The sequence below is a fragment of the Castor canadensis genome, chromosome 14 (assembly GCF_047511655.1).
Source record: "Castor canadensis chromosome 14, mCasCan1.hap1v2, whole genome shotgun sequence".
Taxonomy (NCBI): Eukaryota; Metazoa; Chordata; class Mammalia; order Rodentia; family Castoridae; genus Castor; species Castor canadensis.
Window position 1 is genome coordinate 94,000,411 of NC_133399.1, and position 27,606 is coordinate 94,028,016.

At 33.7% G+C, this 27,606-nt stretch overlaps 1 protein-coding gene across 7 annotated transcripts in view; it reads left to right on the forward strand.

The window, feature by feature from the left end:
- The window catches only part of Spock3 (SPARC (osteonectin), cwcv and kazal like domains proteoglycan 3), a 419,208-nt gene that overhangs the window by 282,830 nt on the left and 108,772 nt on the right, over positions 1-27,606 (forward strand). For all 7 annotated transcript variants that reach the window (XM_074055028.1, XM_074055027.1, XM_074055026.1 and 4 more), the window contains 2 exons: positions 1,247-1,370; positions 11,044-11,158. In XM_074055028.1, coding sequence (XP_073911129.1) covers positions 1,247-1,370; positions 11,044-11,158 — 239 coding nt within the window. The remainder of the gene's footprint in view (positions 1-1,246; positions 1,371-11,043; positions 11,159-27,606) is intronic.

Consider the following 27,606-nt stretch of genomic DNA (forward strand, 5'->3'; position numbering starts at 1 on the left):
AGGTCTTGAAGTGGCATACTTTAACATTCCAGGTTCTTCAGGAATTATTTTAATTCTCATTTGGCTCTTATGCCAGGTACTTAACCAGGAATGACAGCATTGTTGTTTTCCCATTGTATCTATAATGAGATGAAATCTTTAGTCAGGAAAGGTAAATGCAGTCTTTTAGCATAATTTATTAAGTTGGAATGAAGCAAACATGCTTAGAATTCTGACAGACTTTCAGAAATTTCTGTTTTAGGAAAAAGAGAGGAGAGAAAGAGAGAGACAGAGAGAGAGAGAGAGAGATCTTAATGCCATTCAAATTTCCCCAAATTTAATGAACATAGTTTGAATTTATTTTCCTAGAATGATGATCTTTATGGTGCATCTTAATAGTATAGTCTTTTGGGACCACTGTTGTGTAGGATTGACTTTTTCATGAAAATGCTAAGGAGAAAAATGTTTCTAGTAAAGCATCTTTTCTCATTCTCACCTAGACATCAGATTACTATCTATGGAGACAACTATAATTAATGAAGACTGATTTACTCCAAATGTTAAATGATTCTCTATAGGTTTCCTACTTATTTCCTTCTTGTTTCTAAGCTTCCCTGCCTTTGTGTAAATTTGTTACACAAGTAAGCCAAGGAATAAAGTGGTTTAATGAAAGTAAGAAAGAAAATAATTCTAGGTGTAGGTACCAAAAGAGAATGGATTTCCTCAAGGTATTTTAGATCAAAGCTTAATGGATCCATTTTGAGAAAATTCTAGTCAATAAAAGGGGATTTGTTATCATTAAACCTACTAATGTGGCTCTCTAAATATTGATTGGTGCTGGAAAATTATATTTCTTTATTGCTTTTTTCTCTAAAAGTAAACTTCTCTTATCTTCAAGCATGTAGTAAATTAGGCATTGCTTTAACAAAGTAAAGCATTGTTTCTATGTCTGGGGTTATCAAAACAAACCTCACAACTATGAATTTAAAGCAAAGAATCCATATGCTGACATATAACTATAATCTGTACATGACTTTCAGAAGACTTTTGAGGATTATATCATTGCATTATTAGAGGCAAACCTTGAAATTTGAAACAAAAGAACATTGCATGGACTAATATACTGCAAATCAGGATACAAGTTACTGATTCTAATTTATCTCAAGATTTGATATGACAGAAAAGAAAAGAAGGATTAATATAAATTTATTTTTAAAAAACAAATTCACTAAGTGTGGTTATTTTCTTTTCTTTCTCTTTTTGGCAGTATGAAAGAAGCAGGTGTAGGCCATAAGCAATGGAGAGGTCTCCCATCATCCACCTGCAAGCAATGCCCAATGGTCTATACTGACCCTGTTTGTGGTTCTGATGGTCATTCCTACTCTTCTCAGGTAAAGAAAATGGTACTATTTACTATGAAATAAGTTATGTCTATTTAATAGTAAACCATTGAAAACAGTTCATCAATGTGGTTGCCCAAGTAATTTATTAAACTTTTAAAATAAAGTGAAAAGCCAATGATTAAGAGTATAATTCAATGTATACTTGTTTCTTCTATGTCAGAATTTTTAAATTAAATACCAAAGTTGTTAATGCCCTGAGCCTTTAAATATTAAAACCACCATTTTCTATGTTATTTCTATGGAAGACATCAGAAATGCTAGGTGCTGCTCCTAGTAGCCTCAAACAAGATGCTACAAATGATAGCACCTAATAATCTGTTGATTGCATTGTCCTTACATATCTTAAAAAATCTCACTTTTGTCTTGGTGTCTTCAGCTTTGAAGGTAGAGGATTACCAATTTTAGACTAATACATACTGACATGTCTATGTGCAGAGAGAACAGAAATCTGACCCAAACTTTAAGGTAGCAAAGGAGACAGATGAAATATGAATATGGCGATTCCATGCTTTTAGTTACACATCAGACTTTTGCAGGCCCAAGTGAACAGCCAACAGCTTTTAGCAAAAGCAGCCTCCAAGTTGTGGTTACAGTCCTTCTTTTCACAAATTATTTTCACAGCATACCATAAGTTTCAGACTGCATTGGAGGTATCATTTGATGGTTTGGGAGTTACTAAATGTTTGAAACACAGACTTCATATTCCTAGCTATCATAAGTACATTAATTCATGTATATTTGTGACCTGACGAGGATTTTCCAGTGTTCTTGTATACTTGCCACACTCTGAGTTCTTATCTTGCAAGTGACCTGGTCTTATTAATATTGTCAATAAAATCAGTCTTCAAATTAATCCACATTTGAATTATTTAATTTTTATTTGCATTAGTATCATTTCCCATAAAGGCTTTATTTATATTAGAATACATAAAAGGAACATGGTTCAAATATATATGGATCTTTAGCAATCAAAATCACCACCTTTATTTCTGCAAATTCTAATACAACATTGTGACTTTCCACTTTTGTCCACCCATTCTAATCCAAGGTGTTTGCACTGATCACAGTGAGACTGAGCTGTATAAAACAATGAAATTAAATGGAAATCATTGCCATAAGAACTTATGATAAACATTCCTAATTAATGCTTTCTAACAGTTCCTTGTGATTAAAATTCAAAGGATAAACTTTCACTGTTTCCATTTTATAGAAAATATGGCATCAGCTATTCAGGTACTAGATCAAGACCGAAGAACCTAGAGACAGTGCCTTCTTGAGATAGTTATTTTATTAATTTCCCAGCATCCACTTATCAGAAGGTGAAAACAGAAAGTCAGGGAAGGGGTCACAGAGTTTTTCTTGTGATTCATGATTCATTAAACTTTGTTAATACACTGAAAACTATGGTAAGATATTTTAAACAACTTTTAGTGGAATCTTAGTTCTGTTCTTGAAGCCTTTCTTATTCAGGTGTCAGTGATTGGACTCTCCCCATGTTTGTTTTCTATGGTCAGCTCAATTTGTGGAAGAGAAGTTATAAATCATGTTTTTGTGATGAAACTTAAGTGCAGGCGTGTCACTATAATGTATAGAAGTGCAAGTGTTGGGACATAGGACAGGAAGGATAGTCTCCATAAGTTACTTAAAGGAAGATTTTAGTCAAATGCTATAGACAAGATATAATTTTAAAATGTATACTTTGTTATACAAAATGATCACTCTGAATAATTACCTTATTGGAGTTCAAACTTGAAAGTGTGTCAGCTTTTATTAAAATCGTCAGCAGAGAATTTAAAAACTGTGCACGAAATGACAAATGAACAGATAAAGAACTCTAGAAAAAATTTTACTTGAAAAATGTTGAAACATTCATGATTTTCAGAAGAAATTTTCTAATAACATTTTCTTTATCCTGTTACGAAAAATGATTAACTTTTTTTAGAATTGTGCTCAATCTTTCTTTTTAAAAGAGCCACTAATTTGTAAACTCTTTAAATTCAGAAATGATGAAAAAATCAAAATATAACTCTCTTCAAGCTTACTTGGGAGGTAATCATTCTTGAAATTGACACAGAAAATGAAAGTCTTCATTTCTTTACTTCAGACAAAGTCTATTTTGATTCTGTTGGCAAGGTTCAGTAAAAAGCAGGAATCAGTCCCCAGTATAGTGCTGTGTTCAACCATGGAAGAATTTGTCTCTTTATGTAAATTGTACATTAGATTTGTTGTGAGCACAAATCAATAAATAATAGCAATGTTTTAGAACTGAGCAGGGCACCCATAATATGAATTCTCTGAGGACAGCAGATGATTTTAACTATTTTCTATCATATTTAGTCATTCAGTACTTGGCAATTGAACTATAATGGCAATTTCCCAAGAGATGAGCATTATCTATAAAATTGTGTGTGTTTGTGTGTGTGTGTGTGTGTGTGTGTGTGTGTGTGTTTGTACATTTAGTGGAGGCAATGGAAAGTATGTCTAGTTCCCAACTCTAGCTGCAAAATGCTCTGTAAATCAGTTTGGGATGGAATCCTGTGCATAGAAAATGAAAAGTTCCCCAGGGAATTTTTATTTGTACCTATGACTGAGAAACCCTGATGTATTTGTTCATATTTTCTTTGAATTCCTAAGTATATGTGTGAACTAGTGCAAGACTGTTACCATCAAAGAAACACTTATCTTCCTTGCAATGTAATGATACTCTACTCTAAATTTCAGCATTCCACCATTATGTTTTACTCTTTTTCTAGCTGATTTTTCAATAATTGAGTCATGTTGTTATTCTCATTAACAATTTATTAATTCTAGTAACTATATATACATTTTCAAAGTAGATAATTTCTGACATTGAATTATCAGTGAGGTATGTTATGTCTATTAGTATAAAGTTCAGTTTTCCTTTTCCTTAAATGAAGTAATATTATCTTGGAAGATCAACAGAATTAGATGTGCACTGATTCTATTTCACTTGCTTTTCAATTTAGGCTGAGTTTGATTTTGGCTTAGGTATGCCAACTTGATCTAGATTGTAACTCCAGCACATTTTCATGATCTTTTACTGGGCTAAACTCTTACTAAAGGAGTAAACTTTAAAAGAAATAATACTTTCTCATAAAGTCTCAAATTTAAAAGGATTTTGCAAGCCACCAAATCCCTGATATGGCACCATGTTCCATATGCTAACTGTGAGAAAAGCTTTCCTGTTCTGATGGTGACTTTGTTTCAACCCTCCCTATGCTTAACCCCTGGGGGTATATTTTGAATCACAAATACAGCTTTCAGTTATTGGGAAAAATGTGTCTTCCTAAATTTGCCAGTTGAAATGGAGCAAATAACTAAAAGACAATTGCAAAGCTGTCTGAAGGGTAGATTTTTTTTTTTTCAAATAAAACTATCCTCAGTTTTTTTTTAGCATTATCTCACAGGCATTTATTTATTTATATTTAAATATTAACTTTTATTGTATCATGCATCTGCATTGTCTAAGACATTTAAAATTTTTTCATAAAAATAAACCCAACATTTACACTGATATTGTAAAATCATTTAATTAAATTATATAGTTATGGTATTAATTCAATGAACAGGTTTCAGGAATCAAAAAAGTGACAATGAAATAAGCATGAAATGCATCTGACAGAAGTAAGAGTTTGAAGTCCCTTATGAGCCTTCTGTGTTTAGCATACTGTAGGCATTTTACTGTGGGCATTTCTACTTACAGAGAATGGTGGAGAGAGAGCCTCTAGTGTTATGTTTTGTTCTTCTCAGCCAAAAATTATTCATTCAGGAGAAATGAAGTAATACGCAAAATATTACACATTTATATTAGAAGCTTTTTTTTAATTTTTGACAGTACTGGATTTTGAACTCAGGGGTGCACACTTGCTAGGCAGGCACTCTACTAGTTGAGTTACTCCACCAGCCCCACACAGTTTTATTAAATATCATTACCAAGTAAAGATGAAATTGACTATTTTATCAATTGAATATTTACAATAGGAAATAATAAATGAATCATAGTGCTAAAATATTTTCAGTGGAAATATAAGAAGATAAATACATTCTAACTGTTTTACTTTTTAATGATGAATTTATTTTCATTCCATAATAATTACACATTTGGAACAGTATATGTTGAACAATTTAATGCTTTATAGTGTAGTATTTCACTATCAGCATATTTAAGTATGCAAATGATTCTAGTGGAAATGATAAGGGATAGCCATGAATGACTTTTCTCTTATAGAAAGGAAAAAGAGAATAAGAAAATTAAATTAAACATGTATATTATGTGTTTTTTCTGTAGCAGGATTATTGTGCTAATCTGTTTCTATTTTTAAATAGTCAAAAGAATCCTTCTACTTTTTCAATTACAAAGAATTCCACATAATATTTCTGTAGCAATGGCATGACTTACTACTATGGTATTTCATTGATTATATCATTTTTTCCAAATTTACTAAGCTACAGAAATTTAACTTCACTTTCATGCTTTTTGTTTATGATTTATACCACACTAGAAAGGCTAATATATTTTAAAATATGATTATCTTTGGAAGATGGCTTGTAGGAGCTATTAAATGAGCACACTATTTTTAAGGGCTGATACCTTAGTCTCTACCCATACTTTAGTACTTTCTCTTCCTTCCCTTCTAAGGATATACTCTATAAATTATTTAATAATTGTTTTAATTTACCTTAAGAGAGGTATGGGCTTACTTTCCTGCCCAGTTAAAGAATTTTCAGTTAATTATAGTGACCTTAGTGCATTTTGGACAATTTTTTTCACTAATTTCTAAATTTATTTATTGAAACATTTTTAGATGGTTCACTTCTCACCTAGGCATGAGTGACTGTGTTAAAATGATCCTTTACAAAGCTACAGTGATATCACAGTTTTATGCAATTTTATTTCATAGGAAAAGAAAACGTTGGACAATCTCTCTTTCAAGTGCTTGGGTTTGTAATATCCATAGTGTATGTTATAAGAATCTAATCAGTTTTGATCTACGTGCTATCATCTTGCCAATTCCACAACACACTGAAAAATGGCTCTGCCCTCATCAGTTCACCAAACCAGTTTCACATTTACCAACAATGTAAATAACAGCAAATTCAGTAAATATCCCAAAGTTCTTCCCTTATTAAATGAACTTGAAGTATTTGACAGTGCTATAAATCACTTATGAGCTACATTTTGTCTAAATCTCTGAGTGGTCAGTGACTTCAGTCATGTCTATGATGACGTTAAATAGAGACTTCTAAGCACAGGCAGTGATAACCCAGAATACATTGACTTCAGTCACCCTACATTGACAACCATTACTAGGTATTAACTTCTTAAGGATATTCGTAATATCCAGTATGTATTTCCCAAAGCTTGGTACCAGTGTCCTACCTGTGGTAATAATGAGTCAAAGGCACAGGTGCATTTATGTTTTGGCTACTATTTATAAAAACTTCTGTTTTGATTTGGTATCATGATGACCCATGACCTTTCACTACCCTAACTTTCATAAACTCATGTATACTTACGTGTTTGTATTTTTGAGATTATTTTTAATGTATGTACTGAATATAAATCGGTCAGATATATGAATTTATTTCTCTTGTATGCATGAGAACCCTGATGTACAAAAAGTGAAATTATTGGATACTCGTCACTCAGTTAATTCCAAAGTTCGTGCTCTAAATGACTTTTCCATTTCTCATATAAGTTTGAAGCAGATGCACACAATTATTTGGGTATAATGATATATATCTATCAATAAGACCCATGAATAATAAAGATTAGATTAATATAGGAGTTGATTTTAAAATTAACAGAAAAGAACTGTTTTTCTAAGCTAGAGTAAACAACATGCTATAAATGACATTTACTTACACAAACTCATAATCATAAGAATTCTAGAATAAACCACATTGGATGTGACTGCCATATACTTTTCAGTGAATACGTGGATAAATTTCGTATTTTTCCATGATATCTTTCCATAGTCCCAACCACAGCTACCTAAACAAAGATCCACATTATAACTCCAGGTATCTTTTTTCTCAATTTTCCCTCTTTCAGCTGGGCATGGTAGTATGTACCTATAATCCCAGTTACTCAGGAAGAAAAGGCAAGAATATCATGAATTTGAGACCAACCCAGAGAACATTTGTGAGAACCTATCTAAAAAACAGAAAACAAACCAAATGACTGGGTTAAAGGCTCAAGTGGCCGAGTGCTTGTCTAGAAAGCATGAGGCCTGGGTTCAATACCTTGTACCACACAAGAAAGTATCTATCTTGTGCTTTCTACTTAAACTGAGATGTTACCCATGTAGAGCAAGATGAACTTAGGATTGCATCTATCCCATTTCTTGACCTAAAGACAGGTGTCTATAACAATCATATCATCTAATAACTTTGACCATTGAGTTGACGTTGACCTAAATATCTTTTAGGTATTTTTAGGTATTTAGGTCTCCCCAACTGAAGCCCTCTGATATAAGCCATCCACCATGGAAAACGTTTTCATTTTGAAAACGGGCATCAGGATCCTGTCCCAGGTTAGGGTCTTTTCTGTACGCTGTAGATCTCTCCCATGGTAAGAAAGTATTTCCTTCTGTTTGATCTTGTCATTAAGCAATTAACTATAAAATAACTGCCTGTCACTAGGGCCAAAACTCTTCCCCAGCCTTGCTCTTTGCAATAAATCATAATGGAAGCATTCTCAGTACTCAGAAACACGTTAATCATGTCTTTCCCACATCATTTGCAGTTTTGATAATTATGGACTAATGAGCATGCCCTTTGTGTGATATTTCAGTTCACTTATGTCTTGATAAATATTTCAGCTTTGTGATAATTAAGTAAATTGAACATTATTAATTAGAAATGCAATCAGTACACTTAGCTAAAAAAGTTTTTCAGAGGTATTTAGTGTTCTAATATTCTTTAAGTAAAATTCGTCATTAAGGTGCTTTCTTTTTCCTAAAAACAATCCATAAGCAAATAAAGCTAAGTAGTTTTTTATTACAGAAGGCGACATTCATATGATTAAGTACAAAAGTACATTTGCCCGATATCTGATTTGGTTACTCTCTACACAAATGCATGAAGAAATAGTATACCCACTAGAATCAATTGAAAGAAGGAATTGTTTCACTTATGAAGTCATTTATTGCCAAGCTATAGTTTCCTCACATTATGTAATTACATTGCTTAGTGTTAAGTATGTCAAAGAAAGTTTGTGACTAGATGAAATTTTTATTAAAATTTAAAATTTTATAAATATTTTGCTTTCTTATAAATTATTTTCTTAGTACCTAACAATCTAAAAAATAAATCATCATGTTTCTTGCAGAAAATATAAAATTCTCATTTCTGATAAGCAAAAAACTTTTGTAGTTCTGTTGCTCATTCACTTATTAGCTGGGCTTTTATATTCTTTTTTATTTTCTAGACATAACTGGGGTTTGAATTCAGGGCTTTACACTTGTTAGGCAGGTGTTGTATCACTTGAGCCACACTCTCAGTCCTTCCATGTTCTTTATGTGAAACAAAAAATTTCACTTCTAAAATAAATCACATTTAAAATATAAGTGAGTATGCCATAATACATCTTTGAAGGGAGCTATAATTTTTTGAATGACAAAATCTATTATTAGATAATTAACACTGACTTCTGGATTTTTGTCTGTCAATAAGCTATTTATATTGCTCTTTATCTTATCTTAAATTATGTCATGAGTCAGAATTTTCACATGACCAGGTCTAGGGTACTGAAGTAATACATTAAAAGATGTTACCATGAAGAACATTAAATGTGAAATGTAAACATTTCATATAACTCATTTCCTTAACTATTTCTTCTTTTGATTAGATATTAAACATTTTTAATTTCACTTAAAATTCATTGTGATTTTACATGACAAAAATCATTTTTTTCAATTATTGAAACATTGAATTAATTTGGAAAGTATTCTCTAAAAGAGCCAGTATTCTATGGAAAACACATTCAAACTGCATAATAATTATTAACCATTTATAGAAGGACAAATTACTGAAGAGTTTTTTGATAAGAAACAACAAAATATTATGGGGATGTGAGTAACTTGATTAGTTATTTGGTATATTCAGTGCTTCTTGATATCAGCTGAAGCTGAATTAAATTAAGTCACTGGTGCATTTGCTGATTGGAGCCAGAAAGTCTACTCTATTTAATTTTAAAATGATTTTCTATGACTAAATTATGAGAGTAGCCACTAAAGAAATCATATTACTTCATAATTAGTAAGATCTATTTCTTTCAGAGTAGGAGGATGATCATTGCCTCTTAAAATATGGACCAGGTTTACAATTTTTCTAATCATGTTAAATGTATAGTAATAAAATTTTGTCTTAAGGAGGAATTAAAGATACTCAGGCTTAAAATTCTGTAAAGAACAGTTTTTTCAGGAAAAAAATCAGTCAAGCAAAACTAAACCAAAACTAGAAAGGAAACAAACAAAACTTTATGTTCCATAATATTTTTGATTGTTTTATTTAATATCTATTCAGTCTGGTTCAGGCCAGCTACTATACTGGGGAAAACTACCTTATTCTTAAAATTCTGCAGATTAGGTATTATTTTCCCAATTACTATGTGGAAAAAGTGAGATAAGAACATTTGAGAAGATACTGCTGAGTACCACTTTTAGGAAATAATACTCCTAAGATCCAAACTCAGGAGTCACTCTCTTTATTCTAAACCATTCACTTTTTATCTTTTTCAATAAATGTGTGATAGAATCATAAATACACTACTGTCAGTCTCTTTTGTTTCTATGTCTATGGCTATATGTATACTGGACAGAAACAAAACCAATGAAATAACCTCAGGATTGTAGAAACAGTTTTCTGATAAAATATCATTATTACTGCTCATTTTTTCAAGTGTGAAACCTAGAGGGAAGTCATTTGTATGTAAAGATTAAAAGGCACTGTATATATGTATATGAAATGTTTGCACATGACTAATATGTCATAAATATGTACCCATACATAGGTTATTTATTTTTATTTATTACATTTATAAGTATATGTTTTCTCTCTGTGTGTATTTTGGCTTTTATAATATTATTGTGAGAAATCACAAATAACTTAAAAAGTATTTCATTAGCACATCAATTCACAAATATATATTCTTTAATTCTTTGTCTAAAATGATATGATAGACTATTCAGTGATGTATAAATAACTGACTTACGACTAATGGACACAATCTCTCTGTCCAATGCTTAAAACAGATAAAACATGCACGTTCAAACAAATAAAACCAAGAATATATGTAAAGGAGAGTTCAAGAGATGTTCTGTCAAACTCTATGCAATCTCTATTCATTTGATCTTAGGTTCTGTACTCAGTTCATACAACTGAGCTGACAAACTAGGAACAACCATTAAGACTATTGCATTTCTCAATGTCTTCCCACCAAAATGATACCCAAAGTAACTGTTTTCCTGCCTTATCTGTGGAACAATAAACAATATGTGAGGTTATAAAATGTACCCTAGCCTTGGAGATATATTATCTTGGAGATATAGCACCTTGTCTTTCTTTGTCAATTTTCCTTGACTTTCTACTGTCGTAACTGTATGTATTCAGATTAATGTTTTCTTTTTTTATACAGTGCAAGCTAGAGTACCAGGCATGTGTCTTAGGGAAACAGATTTCCGTCAAATGTGAAGGACATTGCCCATGTCCCTCAGATAAGTCCACAAGTGCAAACAGAAATGTTAAGAGAGGTAAGTGATGAAAAAATTCATTTATAGTTTCATATTTATTCAGTTTCTTAAAATTTTTTGCAATAAATGTTAATGTAGTAAATACACAATAAAATTTGCCTTTATATATGTACATAATAGGAATTACATTGTCAGTAAGACTTTTTTCCCTTTTTGCCTTTAATCTCAATTGTTATAGGAAGTAATAGTTTCCTCTACCATTGACAATTGTCAAAATAAGTAAAAACTTACAGAAAAATATATTCTTCCCATGTGCTCATCTCATATAATAAATATAAACCAATGTCTTCTATAAATCATTCTGTCTAAGCTGTATGTTTTAAGTCACCCTTTTTTGGTTGAAGGAAATAACCAATGATAAAGCAATGTGATCAATTGTGAAATTGGTCAATTGTTACTATTTTAGAAGATGTTTACCTCATGAATAGTGCGTGTTTGTGTGTAAGTGTGTGTAACTGTCTGTGATATAATTTCATAAAGTAAGCATAGCTTTATTGACCTGATGTCAAACCAACTAATGCATGTATGCTATGTATTAGAATATATAACTTGACTTCTCTTTAATTCCTTGTTATAGTTTATGTGATACCATTTTCATATTTTGGTTTTGGTTATGGTTTTTAAAAGTCACATGGCTGTGGAGTTGATTCCTCTATAGCTCTATATAAAGAAAGAAGTGTAAGGTATTCATGTTTCTTTAAGCCAAAGTTTATTTTATACAACACTATAATCAACATTTGTCGTAAATTTTATACTTATCTGATTTCTATAATTTAAGAGCTATCATAGATACCCTTATAGTAGAGAACTGATATTTTACTTTCTTTTCTTGGAAAGATGTTAATAATTGATGTAAAGACAAAATATGTAGTTAATATGAAATTTATTTGACATAAACTGACAATTTTTAACATGCTGTTCATCAGCTTTCTGCTGCCTTGACAATGTGAGATAATCAATTTGTAAGTAGAAAAAGGTTGTCTTGGCTCATGGTTTCAAAGGTTTTAGTCCTTAGTCACTTGGTGTCATTACATTTGGTCCTGAATGGCACAGTGCATCATGGTGGCAGGACTGGGCAGAGGAGCTGCATGCCTCCTAGCATCTAAGAAGCATGGCCTCCACAATCTAACTTTCTTCTCCTAAGATACAACCTTTTGCTCCCAATAGTGCCATAGAACGCGGACCAATCCTTCAACACATGACTTCTGGGGGGGATTTTCAAGGTCCAGGCTACAGCGCCTGTTGTGTTACTAGTCCATGTTGTACTCTCATAATGAATATTTTATTACAGACTCAACTTCTGAACTTCAATAATTCCATTCATGTCAGACTTTACTCAATTATATCATACTTATGATAAAAATTACAATAAAATGTTCTGGATTGTCTTAGGCAATTAGTTAGTTTTACTGTTCAAAAGTAAATTACTTGATTTGAAAATGATTAGTGTTCAATATTAGGCCATAAGCAGATTGATACCAACTAGTAGAAGCTACTGAGCTGCCTCACACTGGTATAGGGTAAGCTTCAGAGCTTGGTTACTTCTACATTCCTCCCCCCAATTTCCTAAATCTCCTCTATCCAACACAGCCTACATAAAGATATTTAGAAACACCTTGACTATGCAAAACATCCTCCAAATAATCAAGAACTAATTGTAGCTTTCCTTCAATTGAAGGTCTTTAATATTTTTGCCTTCCTCAGCCCCATTCTCAAATGAAAACATTTTCACAATTGAATTTAAGATAGAATGGAATGCATTTGACTCTGGTAATCACTCCAGACATGAACTAAATCCTACTGTATTCAATATCTGAGTCTCATCCTTTTCACCAAAGACTATTTAGGACACTTGACAAGTAGTGATGAGAAGTGTATGCCTCTAATACATCACAGCCCATCAACAAGATTTCTCTTCAATAATATTTCCTGCTTTTTAAACTTACTTTAGAATAGGTAAATATGTTTACTGTGGTATCAATTCATCTTAATTTTCCACAAACTGAGCAAGGAACTCAATACGCATTAAATATGGAAGATAGCAATCTGAGAAGAGGATCTCTTAAGAATAAATGATAATTATATTGTATGTCACTTAAACTTTCTGCACAGTGTTTATATGTCAAGAAGGAGACTATTCTTAAAGTCACATCAGAGGATAAAGATCATTTGTGTTCAATTGCATGTAGAAAGAAAAGCAAGAATAATTTAAACTAATCCTGCTCTAACAAATTGTCAGGGCAAAGTAAGTGCAAGATTTTGCTAGCTACTGTGGAAAAGCACTAGAGAAATTTTTGAATTTTATTTCTCCACAGTGCCAAAGGCTGAGAGACATGGGAAATGTAAAATTGAATTTGGTATCATTTTTAATCTTTCACCTGTCATTTTAAGCATGTTTTAGATAGACTATGCAGTGCTAGAAATTCTATTTAGTATCATCTCTGTTATAAAGAAATGAGGAAGAAACAACTATCAATGAAATATTTTTTTAAATCTTTCTAACTTCCTCCATTTGAGGACAAGTTGATACTATTGGATGTTCTTACTTTGTTAATGAATCCTATAAATCTGCTTAAATCACATTAAAACTAATGAAAACAGATTTCCTTTATAAAACAGAAGATAATGTTCTCTTCTATCCCATAAATGTATTCCATAATGGGTATGCATAAATTGGCCTAAGTATATATACTCAGATATCCTAAATAAAGACAAATAGATAATTTACATTTTTAGAACCTAGGTTCTGACTTTATATTAATGTGGATAAGCATAGCCTTCTTCAAACACTAACCTGTAATAGATTTCCTCCTTCATTCAGCTTTTCATTCATTTAAAGGTTTATGATCTCCAATACTGTTAAAAAAATAATTATTCAACCAAAAGGAAATGTGTCATTTGGAGGATAACTCAACTTTATTCAATGAACATTTATATCTCAGCTGATTATTAAAGTCATCAATATTTCTAAATGACTAAGAAAGTATGATATTTGTACTTGTGAACATTGACTATAAATAGACCATTTTAAATTTATTTTTATAAATATTATAAAATACAGTCATACATTGTAGAAGGGACTTGTAGGATCAAACATCAAGGTCATTGGAAAAGACCTTAGAAGGCATTTACTCTGTGGTTTGTAAATCCATCTTCAAAGACATTAACCTACTCATATTAAATTGTCCACACAAGCACATTAAACATTATACCTATGGATGTCAAAAGTGTTTCATTCAATTATTCAGTTGATTGGCTCAGTTTAGGAGATTATTTTACTCAATCTTTTCCTTGTTTCAAATTTGGATTTTACTAGGTGCAAAATATTTTTCATATGAATGTGGATTTTAAATCTTATTGTAGTTTTATATATCTTCTTTCTTGAATTTTTATTAACTTTAAATAGTATCACATTCAATATTTTAACACTACCCAGCATGCATCTAAACACATACTTATATAACTCATTAAAATAAAATGGCGAATTTCACTGGAGGCAGATATAGAAAAGGAAGACACTGTATAAAAGATTTCAACAGGAAAAGTTGAACAAAACAGGACAGAATAGAAAAAGAAAATGGAAACCAAAATATATTGGACACATTCATGGGAGCACATATTTCATTTGTGATGGGATGCAGGGTACTGTTTAGCACACAGTACAAATTGACCATTGCCTGAGATGAAGGCACTGATTTAATTCACTAGAGTAAGACTCATGAAGTTCAAGTTACTAAGCAAAGAGTATTTCCAAACTATCATCCTAAGTCTTATTTCTGTTGCTGTGCTACAGATGTAAGTGTTTATTTGTTTTGGTAGGAGTGAAGGAAATATTTTAGAACACTATTTCAGCATTTCAGAAAGAAGGCAATCATGTCTCATCCAGCAGAGTAGATGTAGAAATAAGAGATGCTGAACTTGAGTAATATTGCTGAAATGAAATTCACAAGGTTTGAAATCTGTTTGAATAGGATAGACAAGGAAAAGGAATGTATCAAAAAATAATTCTTAGGCTTAGTAATCTGAATGTATTATGAAAGCTAACAAAAAAAAGTCTAGGTTATTTCTCTGATCCTGTGGTTCATAGTTTCTGCAGTCTCCCTATCTGTACTTTTTTTTGAACAGCTCAGTGTTCCTTTTATAAGAAACAGAATTTGCAATGTATCCCTTCTCTTTGTACTTCACTCACTGAGGGCATCAGAACTAAATAGAAGTTTGATCCTGTAACTCCATTAACCTGCACCTAGACTTGCTTGCTGTGAATTTTGATTAAGTTCTCAACTTTTAACTATTTTATAGAATTTTTTTCTGCTTTGTGTGATGTTATCCCATATAGTGACACAACTTATTGGTGGATAGAAGAGATTTTAGAATTCCAGTTCTCAACTGCTAACTGTGTGGTCTTCGACAATATATTTAAGTATATGATTCTGGGTTTCTTCTTCTGTAAAACATAAAATATAGAGAGGGCTCTTGGATGTGCTTCCTCCAATTGAACCATCTCTGCACTTCTATTTCATTTTAGCTGATTTCACTTGTAAAATACTATTAAAATCTAATAAATAACAGACTGTTTTTATACATTGTCAATTATAATTTTATTAATTTTTAAAAAATCAATTGGTAACAAAAACGTGGATAGCTTTCAACCTTTTGTAAAGTTAATAGTTTTTATATATTTTGGTAATTATCTATGTGTTGTTTAGTTCAAAATATTTCAGCAGTAGAATTTTGTGGCCTGGAATTAATTGATTTTTTTGATAAATGTTTTATATTCTTTCACAGCTATACTAGCCTGTGTGTGTATGCATGCATGTATGTTTATGTTTGTATGTGTTCTTCTTGATTCTTAAACATATTTATGATTATGAAATACATGTCTGCTTATTGAGATTTTTAATGTAATATTCAAAGTTGTGCATGATATTACTTTGTGATTAACAGCATTCTTTCTTGGTCATATAAGATCTTCAGGACAGATGTAATAGACTTTGTAACCACACTCACATTCAGTAATGTCTGAAACTCAATTCTTTATTGTTCTAAGCAATTATAATTTTGCAAGAGTAATTTATTTAGATTTTCCTAAATTCGTCAGTACTTGTTTTTGCTGGTTATCTGAGAATATATGTCTATTAAATGCAAGATTAATTCTTAAAGACTAGAAGCAAGAATAGAATAAAGCAATTGTTAAGGATCCAAATGCTATCATCAGCAGTAACTAAAAGATGTTTTTTTCAATCATGAGTTCTTGAGATCAACCACATATTTTTAAGCACAATTAGTGAAATACAGTGATGTACTAGATTTCATTTTTCTTTGGGACCTGCACACAACACAGGTAGAAAAGGGCTAATGCTGAGTCCATCTCATGTCAGTGATCCTTGGTCCCCTGAAATTTGCTGGAGGACAGAAGTCATTCAATAAGACAACATAGTCTGGCATGCTAGTACACACCAATAGGCCCAGCTACTAAAGATGCAGAGGCAAGAGGATTACAACCTTGAGGTCAACTTGTTCAAAAGGTAGTGAGTCCCTGCCTCAAAAACAAACTATAACCAAAGGGTAGACAAACAGCTTGGCTCAAGTGTTAGAGCACTTGCCTAGAATGCACAAAGCCCTGGGATTAATACCTAGTTCAGAAAATAAACAAAAACAAAAGCAACATAAAAAAATACAGCTGTTCATTAACAGAATCACACCACTTAAGCTAATTGAAATGTTTTTGAATAGATATGGAGACATGAACATCAATTTATAAAGTCTTTAATAAACTAAAAAGCTTTTAATAAACCAAAATGCCTGACAGGTCTTATCCACAAAAAGACAAGACACAAATAGGAATTCTTCTTTAATCTGATATGGTTATTATTAAGAATTGATGCTTGCTTTTCCCAAATGAAAAAAACTTTTAGTTCTAACATTTAATTTTATATAATGAACTTTTTAAGACTGTCTACAACATAATGGAGTAAGCATATTAACATCAATGTGTTAATACAATCTTGAGACATGCATATTTAACCATGAGGAAACTATCCATAAATAGTAAATTCTGAAATGTTGTTTGACTAATTTCACAGAAAAATAAATAAGATTACTGGCAAGTGTTACATGATGATTTATAATGAAAATGAACTTTAAGCTTTAGAAATTTTTATTCTTATATTAAAATTAATACCTCAAAGACCCAAAAAACTCCACCCAAAAACTTCTAGACACCATAAACAACCTCAGCAATACAGCAGGATACAAAATCAACTTACAAAAATCAGTAGCCTTTCTATACACCAACAATGAACAAATTGAGAATGAATACAGGAAAACAATCCCATTTATAATAGCCTCAAAAAAAAACTAAATACCTAGGAGTAAACACATAAATAACTTCTTCAAGGAGAACTACAAACCACTTGAAGAAAGAGATGAAGAAAGAATATAGAAGATGGAAAGATCTCCTATGTTCATGGATTGGTAGAATCAACATAGTAAAAATGCTATACTACCAAAAGCAATCTACATATTCAATGCAATACCCATCAAAACTCCAATGAGAGGAATTCCAAGATGGCAGCTAGAGGTAGGAAGCAGAAAGCGACCCTCTTATAGTGAAATCTTGGAGAGACGCTGGAGACACACTTTGCAGGCATAATCACCGAGAAAAGGCATAATTTTGACCCCTCCACATCTCCAGCTGGTGCAGAGAATCTCCACTTCACGTTAAACAGAGAAATGAGGAGGGCCCCCGGGGCCGCCAGTGGCCGGCGCCAATACTGCTTGGGAAGACACGGACCAGGTGAGCTTCACGGTATCGCAGTAGCCCCACAGACAAGCCTGGGCCAGAGCAGCATAGCCCCCTGGACAGACTGACCACCACCTGGAAAAAAAAAAAAAAGAGAAACTGAGTAATAAGCAATAAGAACAGTTAAGACACACTGGAAAGAGGTGGGGCGCCCTGAGCGCTGAAGATTGGGGGAAGGGAATCCTTCCCGGGACTGTAAATAAACAAGCCGGGCAGGCCTGAGAGCCTCTGGCGGGAGCGGGGCGCGCACCCAGCAACCAGGAGCGGGGAAGCTTGTGAGAGGAGGGAAGACCCACTTCCCACGTGAACTGTAAACAAACATGGCAGCCGGCAGGAGCAGCAGCACTGGCCAGTAAGCAGGAGCAGGAAAGCTTGTGAAAGTGGCAGTGGGAGGAAAACTTCAGAGGAGAAGGGGGAAGACCCACCTCCCACATGAACTGTAAATAAACACACAGGCCTGACAACACGGGGGCAGTGTCACCTTTCCCAGTGCTTGGAAAGGGGAAAGCCTGTAGCAGAGGCTCCCACACAGGAGAACTCTGAGCAAACAAAGCCTGTGGGACCAGGTGAGTGCTAAGTTCACCCCAGAGATCTGCATAAATAATGCCAGCTACAGGCTGAGAGCAGCAGGCAGGCAAGCCACAGTTGCAGATACCACTCTCAGAACTGTCTCCAGACACTTTTTTTTTCTTTTTCTCCCTACCTTTGATGAGAGAACAACCGAATTACACCTGCAAGCCAAAAAACTTACTGAAACTGTATTGCATTTGAACTGGGGACACTGGGTGGGGCTTTTTTTTGTGTGTGTGTGTGTGTGTGTGAGTGTGTAGTTTTGTTCTACTTTATGCATCCCCTTTGATGAGACAACTACAGAACAACATCTGAGGCACCAACTCCAGGACTGGAGATTGAGACGGACACCCAAATTATTAAGACTGAAACTGCATTGCATATAAACTTGGAAGTTTTTTGGGTTTTTTTTGTTTTTTTTTTTTAATTTTCTATTTTCCATTTTATTCTAATTCATTTTTATATATAGATATTACTTTCATTTACTTATTTTTTATTTTTTTTATCTTTGATTTTCAATCCTCTCTCTGTCTCTCTAATGTCTGTTCAGCTTACTGTCGATTAGTACACTAACACTACCTGTTTATACCTTTGAAACTCTCTTGTCTGATACCTTGTTCTGCTTTCTCCCTCTTGTCTGTATATTTGTTTTCCCCTTTTCTTTAATTTCTTGCTTTCCATCTCAGCTCACCCTTCCATTCTAAATATTACCATTGTTATTATTACAAGCTAGAAAATACTTAATTACACACAGTACAGGGACAGTAACAACACCAAGGACAATGACAGAAAGACAGAAAAAACAGGGAAACCAGTTTCCCCACAGCAAAAAATTAGTACAGGAACCAGAGGGGAATGAAGAGAACAGAAACTCAGATCCAGACTCCAACAAAATGAAGATAAACTATGCCAAAGGACCCAATGAAGCCCACAAGAATAATTTAAAAGAAGACATACTACAAGTACTCAATGAGAATTTTATAGAGATGATACTTGATAGGGTCAAACAAAATGTACAGGAGACACTCAAGAAATTCCAAGACAATAAAAATAGAGAATTTGAAAAAGCAAAAGAAGAAATAAAGGAAACCATAGAAGCACTGTATAAACACCAGTGAAAGAGAGAACACAATGAATAAATGGATAAATGAACTCAGGACAAAAATAGACAACAATAAAGAAGAAAACTGCCAGGATATGGAAAACCTCAGAAAAAAGAATGAAACAGAACTACAAAACAAAACGGAAGGCCAATCCAGCAGAATAGAACAAACAGAAGACAGAATCTCAGAACTTGAAGATGAAATGGTAATTAAAGGAAAAACCGAAGAACTATTAATTAAACAACTCAAGACCTGTGAAAAGAAAATGCAAGAACTCACTGACTCCATCAAAAGACCAAACATGAGAATCATGGGCATCGAAGAAGGAGAAGAGGTGCAAGCGAAGGGAATGCGTAATATATTCAACAAAATAATAATGGAAAATTTCCCAAATCTAGAGAAAGATATTCCCATACAGATGCAAGAGGCCTCCAGGACACCAAACAGACCAGATCAAAATAGAACTACTCCACGACATATCATCATTAAAACAACAAGTTCAGAAACTAAGGAAAGAATATTGAAGGCTGTAAGAGAGAAAAAACAAGTAACATACAAAGGAAAACCCATCAAAATCACAGCAGACTTCTCAACAGAAACATTAAAAGCAAGAAGAGTGTGGGGTGAGATCTTCCGGGCACTAAATGAAAATAACTTCAACCCCAGGATACTCTACCCAGCAAAGCTATCATTCAAAATAGATGGAGCAATAAAAGTCTTCCATGATAAGCAGAAACTAAAACAATATGTGACCACAAAGCCACCATTACAAAAGATTCTACAAGGGATCCTGCACACAGAAAGTGACACCCAACTTAACCATGAAAAGGCAGGCAGCACCAAACCACAGGATAAGAAAAAGCAAGACAATAGAGAGTAACATCAAGTTAGGTACACACAATCAAACCTTCAAACAACTAATACAACTAAAAGGCAGGATTCACCACATACCTATCAGTACTAATGCTTAATGTTAATGGACGTAATTCACCCATCAAAAGACACCGTTTGATGAAATGGATTAAAAAAGAAGATCCAACAATTTGTTGCTTACAGGAGACTCATCTCACCGACAGAAATAAGCATATGCTTAGGATAAAAGGCTGGAAGAAGATTTACCAAGCCAATGGCCGCCGAAAACAAGCAGGAGTAGCAATACTTATCTCTGACAAAGTAGACTTCAAACCTACATTGATCAAACGAGATAAAGAAGGACATTCCATACTAATAAAAGGGGAAATAGACCAAAAGGAAATAATAATCATCAATCTGTACGCACCCAATGTCAACGCACCCAATTTCATCAAACATACCCTGAAAGACCTAAAAGCATATATAAACACCAACACAGTGGTTGTGGGAGACTTTAACACTCCATTATCATCAATAGATAGGTCATCCAAACAAAAACTCAATAAAGAAATCCAAGATCTAAAATATGCAATAGATCAAGTGGACCTAGTAGATGTCTACAGAACATTTCATCCAACCTCTACACAACATACATTCTTCTCAGCAGCCCATGGAACCTTCTCCAAAATAGATCATATCCTAGGGCACAAAGCAAGCCTCAGCAAATATAAGAAAATAGAAATAATACCGTGCATACTATCTGACCACAATGCAGTAAAAGTAGAACTCAACAACAAAAGTAAAGACAAAAAACATGCAAACAGCTGGAAACTAAATAAGTCATTACTTAATGAAGAATGGATCATTGATGCAATAAAAGAGGAAATTAAAAAGTTCCTGGAAGTCAATGAAAATGAAAACACAACCTACCGGAACCTATGGGACACAGCTAAGGCAGTCTTGAGAGGAAAGTTTATAGCCATGAGTGCATATATTAAAAAGATTGAAAGATCCCAAATCAATGACCTAATGATACATCTCAAACTCCTAGAAAAACAAGAACAAGCAAATCCCAAAACAAATAGAAGGAGAGAAATAATAAAAATAAGAGCTGAAATCAATGAAATAGAAACCAAAAAAACCATACAAAGAATTAATGAAACAAAAAGTTGGTTCTTTGAAAAAATAAACAAGATCGATAGACCCCTGGCAAACCTGACTAAAATGAGGAGAGAAAAAACCCAAATTAGTAGAATTAGGAATGCAAAAGGGGAGATAACAACAAACACCATGGAAGTCCAGGAAATCATCAGAGATTACTTTGAGAACCTATATTCAAATAAATTTGAAAATCTAAAAGAAATGGACAGATTTCTAGATACATATGATTATCCAAAACTGAACCAAGAGGAAATTAATCACCTGAATAGACCTATAACACAAAATGAAATTGAAGCAGCAATCAAGAGTCTCCCCAAAAAGAAAAGTCCAGGACCTGATGGATTCTCTGCTGAATTCTATCAGACCTTTAAAGAAGAACTGATACCAACCCTCCTTTAACTGTTCCATGAAATAGAAAGGGAAGGAAAACTGCCAAACACATTTTATGAAGCCAGTATTACACTTATCCCAAAACCAGGCAAAGACACCTCCAAAAAGGAGAACTATAGGCCAGTCTCCTTAATGAACATTGATGCAAAAATGCTCAACAAAATAATGGCAAACCGAATTCAGCAACACATCAAAAAGATTATTCACCACGACCAAGTAGGCTTCATCCCAGGGATGCAGGGGTGGTTCAACATACAAAAATCAATAAACGTAATAAACCACATTAACAGAAGCAAAGACAAAAACCACTTGATCATCTCAATAGATGCAGAAAAAGCCTTTGATAAGATCCAACATCATTTCATGATAAAAGCTCTAAGAAAACTAGGAATAGAAGGAAAGTTCCTCAACATTATAAAAGCTATATATGACAAACCTACAGCCAGCATTATACTTAATGGAGAAAAACTGAAACCATTCCCTCTAAAATCAGGAACCAGACAAGATGCCCACTAACTCCACTCCTACTCAACATAGTACTGGAATTCCTAGCCAGAGCAATTAGGTAAGAAGAAGGAATAAAAGAAATACAAATAGGTAAAGAAACTGTCCAAATATCCCTATTTGCAGATGACATGATCCTATACCTTAAAGACCCAAAAAACTCTACTCAGAAGCTTCTAGACATCATCAATAGCTATAGCAAGGTAGCAGGATATAAAATCAATGTAGAAAAATCATTGGCATTTCTATACACTAACAATGAGCAAACGGAAAAAGAATGTATGAAAACAATTCCATTTACAATAGCCTCAAACAAAATCAAATACCTAGGTGTAAACCTAACAAAAGATGTGAAAGACCTCTACAAGGAAAACTATACACTTCTGAAGAAAGAGATTGAGGAAGACTATAGAAAGTGGAGAGATCTCCCATGCTCATGGATTGGTAGAATCAACATAGTAAAAATGTCGATACTCCCCAAAGTAATCTACATGTTTAATGCAATTCCCATCAAAATTCCAATGACATTCATTAAAGAGATTGAAAAATCTACTGTGAAATTTATATGGAAACACAAGAGGCCACGAATAGCCAAGGCATTACTCAGTCAAAAGAACAATGCCGGAGGTATCACAATACCTGACTTCAAACTATATTACAAAGCAATAACAATAAAAACAGCATGGTACTGGCACAAAAACAGACATGAAGACCAGTGGAACAGAATAGAGGATCCAGATATGAAGCCACACAACTATAAGCAACTTATCTTTGACAAAGGAGCTAAAAATATACGATGGAGAAATAGCAGCCTCTTCAACAAAAACTGCTGGGAAAACTGGTTAGCAGTCTGCAAAAAACTGAAACTAGATCCATGTATATCACCCTATACCAATATTAACTCAAAATGGATCAAGGATCTTAATATCAGACCCCAAACTCTTAAGTTGATACAAGAAAGAGTAGGAAATACTCTGGAGTTAGTAGGTATAGGTAAGAACTTTCTCAATGAAACCCCAGCAGCACAGCAACTAAGAGATAGCATAGATAAATGGGACCTCATAAAACTAAAAAGCTTCTGTTCATCAAAAGAAATGGTCTCTAAACTGAAGAGAACACCCATAGAGTGGGAGAAAATATTTGCCAACTATACATCAGACAAAGGACTGATAACCAGAATATACAGGGAACTTAAAAAACTAAATTCTCCCAAAACTAATGAACCAATAAAGAAATGGGCACATGAACTAAACAGAACTTTCTCAAAAGAAGAAATTCAAATGGCCAGAAAACACATGAAAAAATGCTCACCATCTCTAGCAATAAAGAAAATGTAAATTAAAACCACGCTAAGATTCCACCTCACCCCTGTTAGAATAGCCATCATCAGCAACACCACCAACAACAGGTGTTGGCGAGGATGCAGGGAAAAAGGAACCCTCTTACACTGTTGGTGGGAATGTAGACTAGTACAACCACTCTGGAAAAAAAATTGGAGGCTACTTAAAAAGCTGGACATCGATCTACCATTTGATCCAGCAATACCACTCTTGGGGATATACCCAAAAGACTCTTACTCCAGAGGCACCTGCACATCCATGCTTATTGCGGCACTATTCACAATAGCCAAGTTATGGAAACAGCCAAGATGCCCCAGCACTGACGAATGGATTAAGAAAATGTGGTATCTATACACAATGGAATTTTATGCAGCCATGAAGAAGAACGAAATGTTATCATTCGCTGGTAAATGGATGGAATTGGAGAACATCATTCTGAGTGAGGTTAGCCTGGCTCAAAAAACCAAAAATCGTATGTTCTCCCTCATATGTGGACATTAGATCAAGGGCAAACACAACAAGGGGATTGGACTTTGAGCACATGATAAAAGCGAGAGCACACAAGGGAGGGGTGAGGATAGGTAAGACACCTAAAAAACTAGCTAGCATTTGTTGCCCTTAACGCAGAGAAACTAAAGCAGATACCTTAAAGCAACTGAGGCCAATAGGAAAAGGGGAACAGGTACTAGAGAAAAGGTTAGATCAAAAAGAATTAACCTAGAAGGTAACACCCACGCACAGGAAATCAATGTGAGTCAATGCCCTGTATAGCTTTCCTTATCTCAACCAGCAAAAACCCTTGTTCCTTCCTATTATTGCTTATACTCTCTCTACAACAAAATTAGAAATAAGGGCAAAATAGTTTCTGCTGGGTATTGGGGGGAGAGGGAGAGGGCGGAGTGGGTGGTAAGGGAGGGGGTGGGGGCAGAGGGGAGAATTGAACCAAGCCTTGTATGCACATATGAATAATAAAGAAAAATGAAAAAAAAAAAAAACTCCAATGACATTCATCACAGAGATTGAAAAATACACCCTAATGTTCATTTGGAAACATAAAAGACAATGAATAACCAAGGCAATACTGAGCAAAAGAGCAATGCTGGAGGTATCACAATACCTGACTTCACACCATACTACAGAGCCAAAGCAATAAAAATAGCATGGTATTTGCACAAAAACAGACACGAAGACCAGTGGAACAGAATAGAGGACCCAGATATGAATCCATACAACTATACACACTCTTATTTTTGACAAGGGCGCCAAAAACATATGATGGAGAAAAGACAGCATTTTCAACAAATGGTGCTGGGAAAAGTGGTTATCTGCATGCAGAAAACTGAAACTAGATCCATGCCTGTCACCTTGTACTAGTATGATCTCAAAGTGAATAAGGACCTTAATATCAGACCTGAAACTTTGCAGTAGTACATGAAACATCCAGGTAATACCCTGGAAACAATAGGAATAAAAAGGATTTCCTCAGTAGAACTCCATCAGCCCAAAAACTAAGAGAAAGAAAATGTGAAAAAGCTTCTGCATAACAAAAGAAATAGTCTCTAAATTGAAGAGACAACCCACAGTGGGAGAAAATATTTGCTAGCTATACATCAGACAAAGGACTGATAGCTAGAGCTCAAAAAACTAAACTCCTCAAAAATCAATGAACCAACAAAGAAGTGGGCAACTGAACTAAATAGAACTTTTCCTAAGGAAGAAGTCCCAAGAGCCAAAAATCTCATGAAAAACCCTGGCCATAATGAAATGCAAATCAAAACCACACTAAGATTCCACATCACCCCTGTTAGAATGGCTATCATCAGGAATACCAACAACAACAAATGCTGGCAAAGATGCAAGGAGAAAATGAACCCTCATATACTGCTGGTGGGAATATAAGCTAGTACAACCACTTTGGAAAACAATATAGAGGCTTCTCACAAAACTAATTATAGATCTGCCATATGATCCAGCAATCCCACTCCTAGGGATATACCTGAAGGAATGTGACTCAAGTTACTCCAGAGGCACCTGCACACCCATGTTTATTGCAGTGTTATTCATAATAACCAAGTTATGGAAACAGCAAAGATGCCCCACTACAGACAAATGGAAAATGTGGTATTTTTACACAATGGAATTTTACTGAGCCACAAAAAAGAATGAAATTTTGTCATTCTCAAGTAAATGGATAGAACTAAAGAACATCATCTTAAGCAAAGTTAGCCATGCTCAGAAGGCTAAAAATCACATGTTCTCCCTCATATGTAGATTATAGACCCAAAACAAATGCAGTAATATTGAACATGGGTCACATACTAAGAGAAGAACATGCACGGGAGAAATAGGGAAAGGAAAGACAACCTAAAACTTAAATGTAGTTGATGAGCCCACCGTAGAGAAGCGAATAAAGTAATCTTAAATTGGCAGAGGCCACTATGGAAAGGGGACTAGGAATTAGTGAAGAGGTCTGGTAGAGATAAACCAATATGGGTTGCAATACACAAGTGCATGGAAGCAATGCTAGGAATCTCTCTGTATAGCTATCTTTATCCCAAACTAGCAAAAATGATACATCTTTCTTATTATCTTTTATGTTTTCTCCTGAACAAAATTGGAGAAGAGGGTGGAAGAGGTTCTGCTTGGAACTGGGGTTTGGGGGATGAAAGTTGGTACAAACAATTTATACACATTTAAGTAAATGTAAAAATGATAAAATAAAAGAAGGAAAAAATTAATACATATTCCAAAATACAACATAACTTGGAGCCATTTTAAAAACTAGGGATGGTTATGGCTATTCTCTGAAAAACTGTTTTTGTTCATTACTATTTAAAAGAATAATTCAAGTTTGACACAAATATGTTATTTTAGACATAAAGTTACTTTGGGATTTTTTTGTCTCCTCTATAAATTCTTATCATTAATTTTATATTTTTAGTATATGCAGTTGTATGTTATCAAAGTATGAATAGCCCTGTATTACATCTTGGCAGCACTAAAAAACTGTTTACACATGTTTTTTGCTTAACTTCTTTCCAGTGTGTAGTTTGCCAGGTACTTTAAATATAATTACTTTGAATATAATCTTAGAAAGAACAACTTCAGTCTAGTGAGATTTAAATAAAATAATGTAAACAAGTTACTTGGCATATATAATAGATGTTCAATAAATGTTTATTGCAGATAACCTCTGCTTATCTCCAATTCCCAACATACAATTAATTTCATCCAGTATGGTGGTGTTGAGAGAACCCAGAACCAATGTAGAACATGAGAAAGTGGTACCTACTTATTAGATGACAAGCTGGACACATGAGGCAATGGAAGCTCAAAGTATTAAGCCAATTTTTTTTAAAGTTTGTTTTAAACCTTTCAAATTTGTTAGAGTTAAACTTTTGGCAATTTTGAAGTAAAAGGGCTGGATTTATGTCATTTAGTCCTCATTCAAATACACTTCACATTCCTCTAAGTGCTTTATGTGTATTATTCCTGTTAATCCTAACAAAAGTTTATGAAGTAGATGTTATTTGTCTTTTCACGTTACAGGTGATTATCTTGACACACAGAAATATTATGTAACCAGTTTAAAGTCACAGAGCTAAAAAATGTCAGGGAGAGGATTGCAAGTTGTGTTTGTTGACCCTAACAACAATATCAAACTATGTCTTTAGGGTCTCTCTTTTATTAAGTCACACATCATATACACTTTCAAAAACAATATAT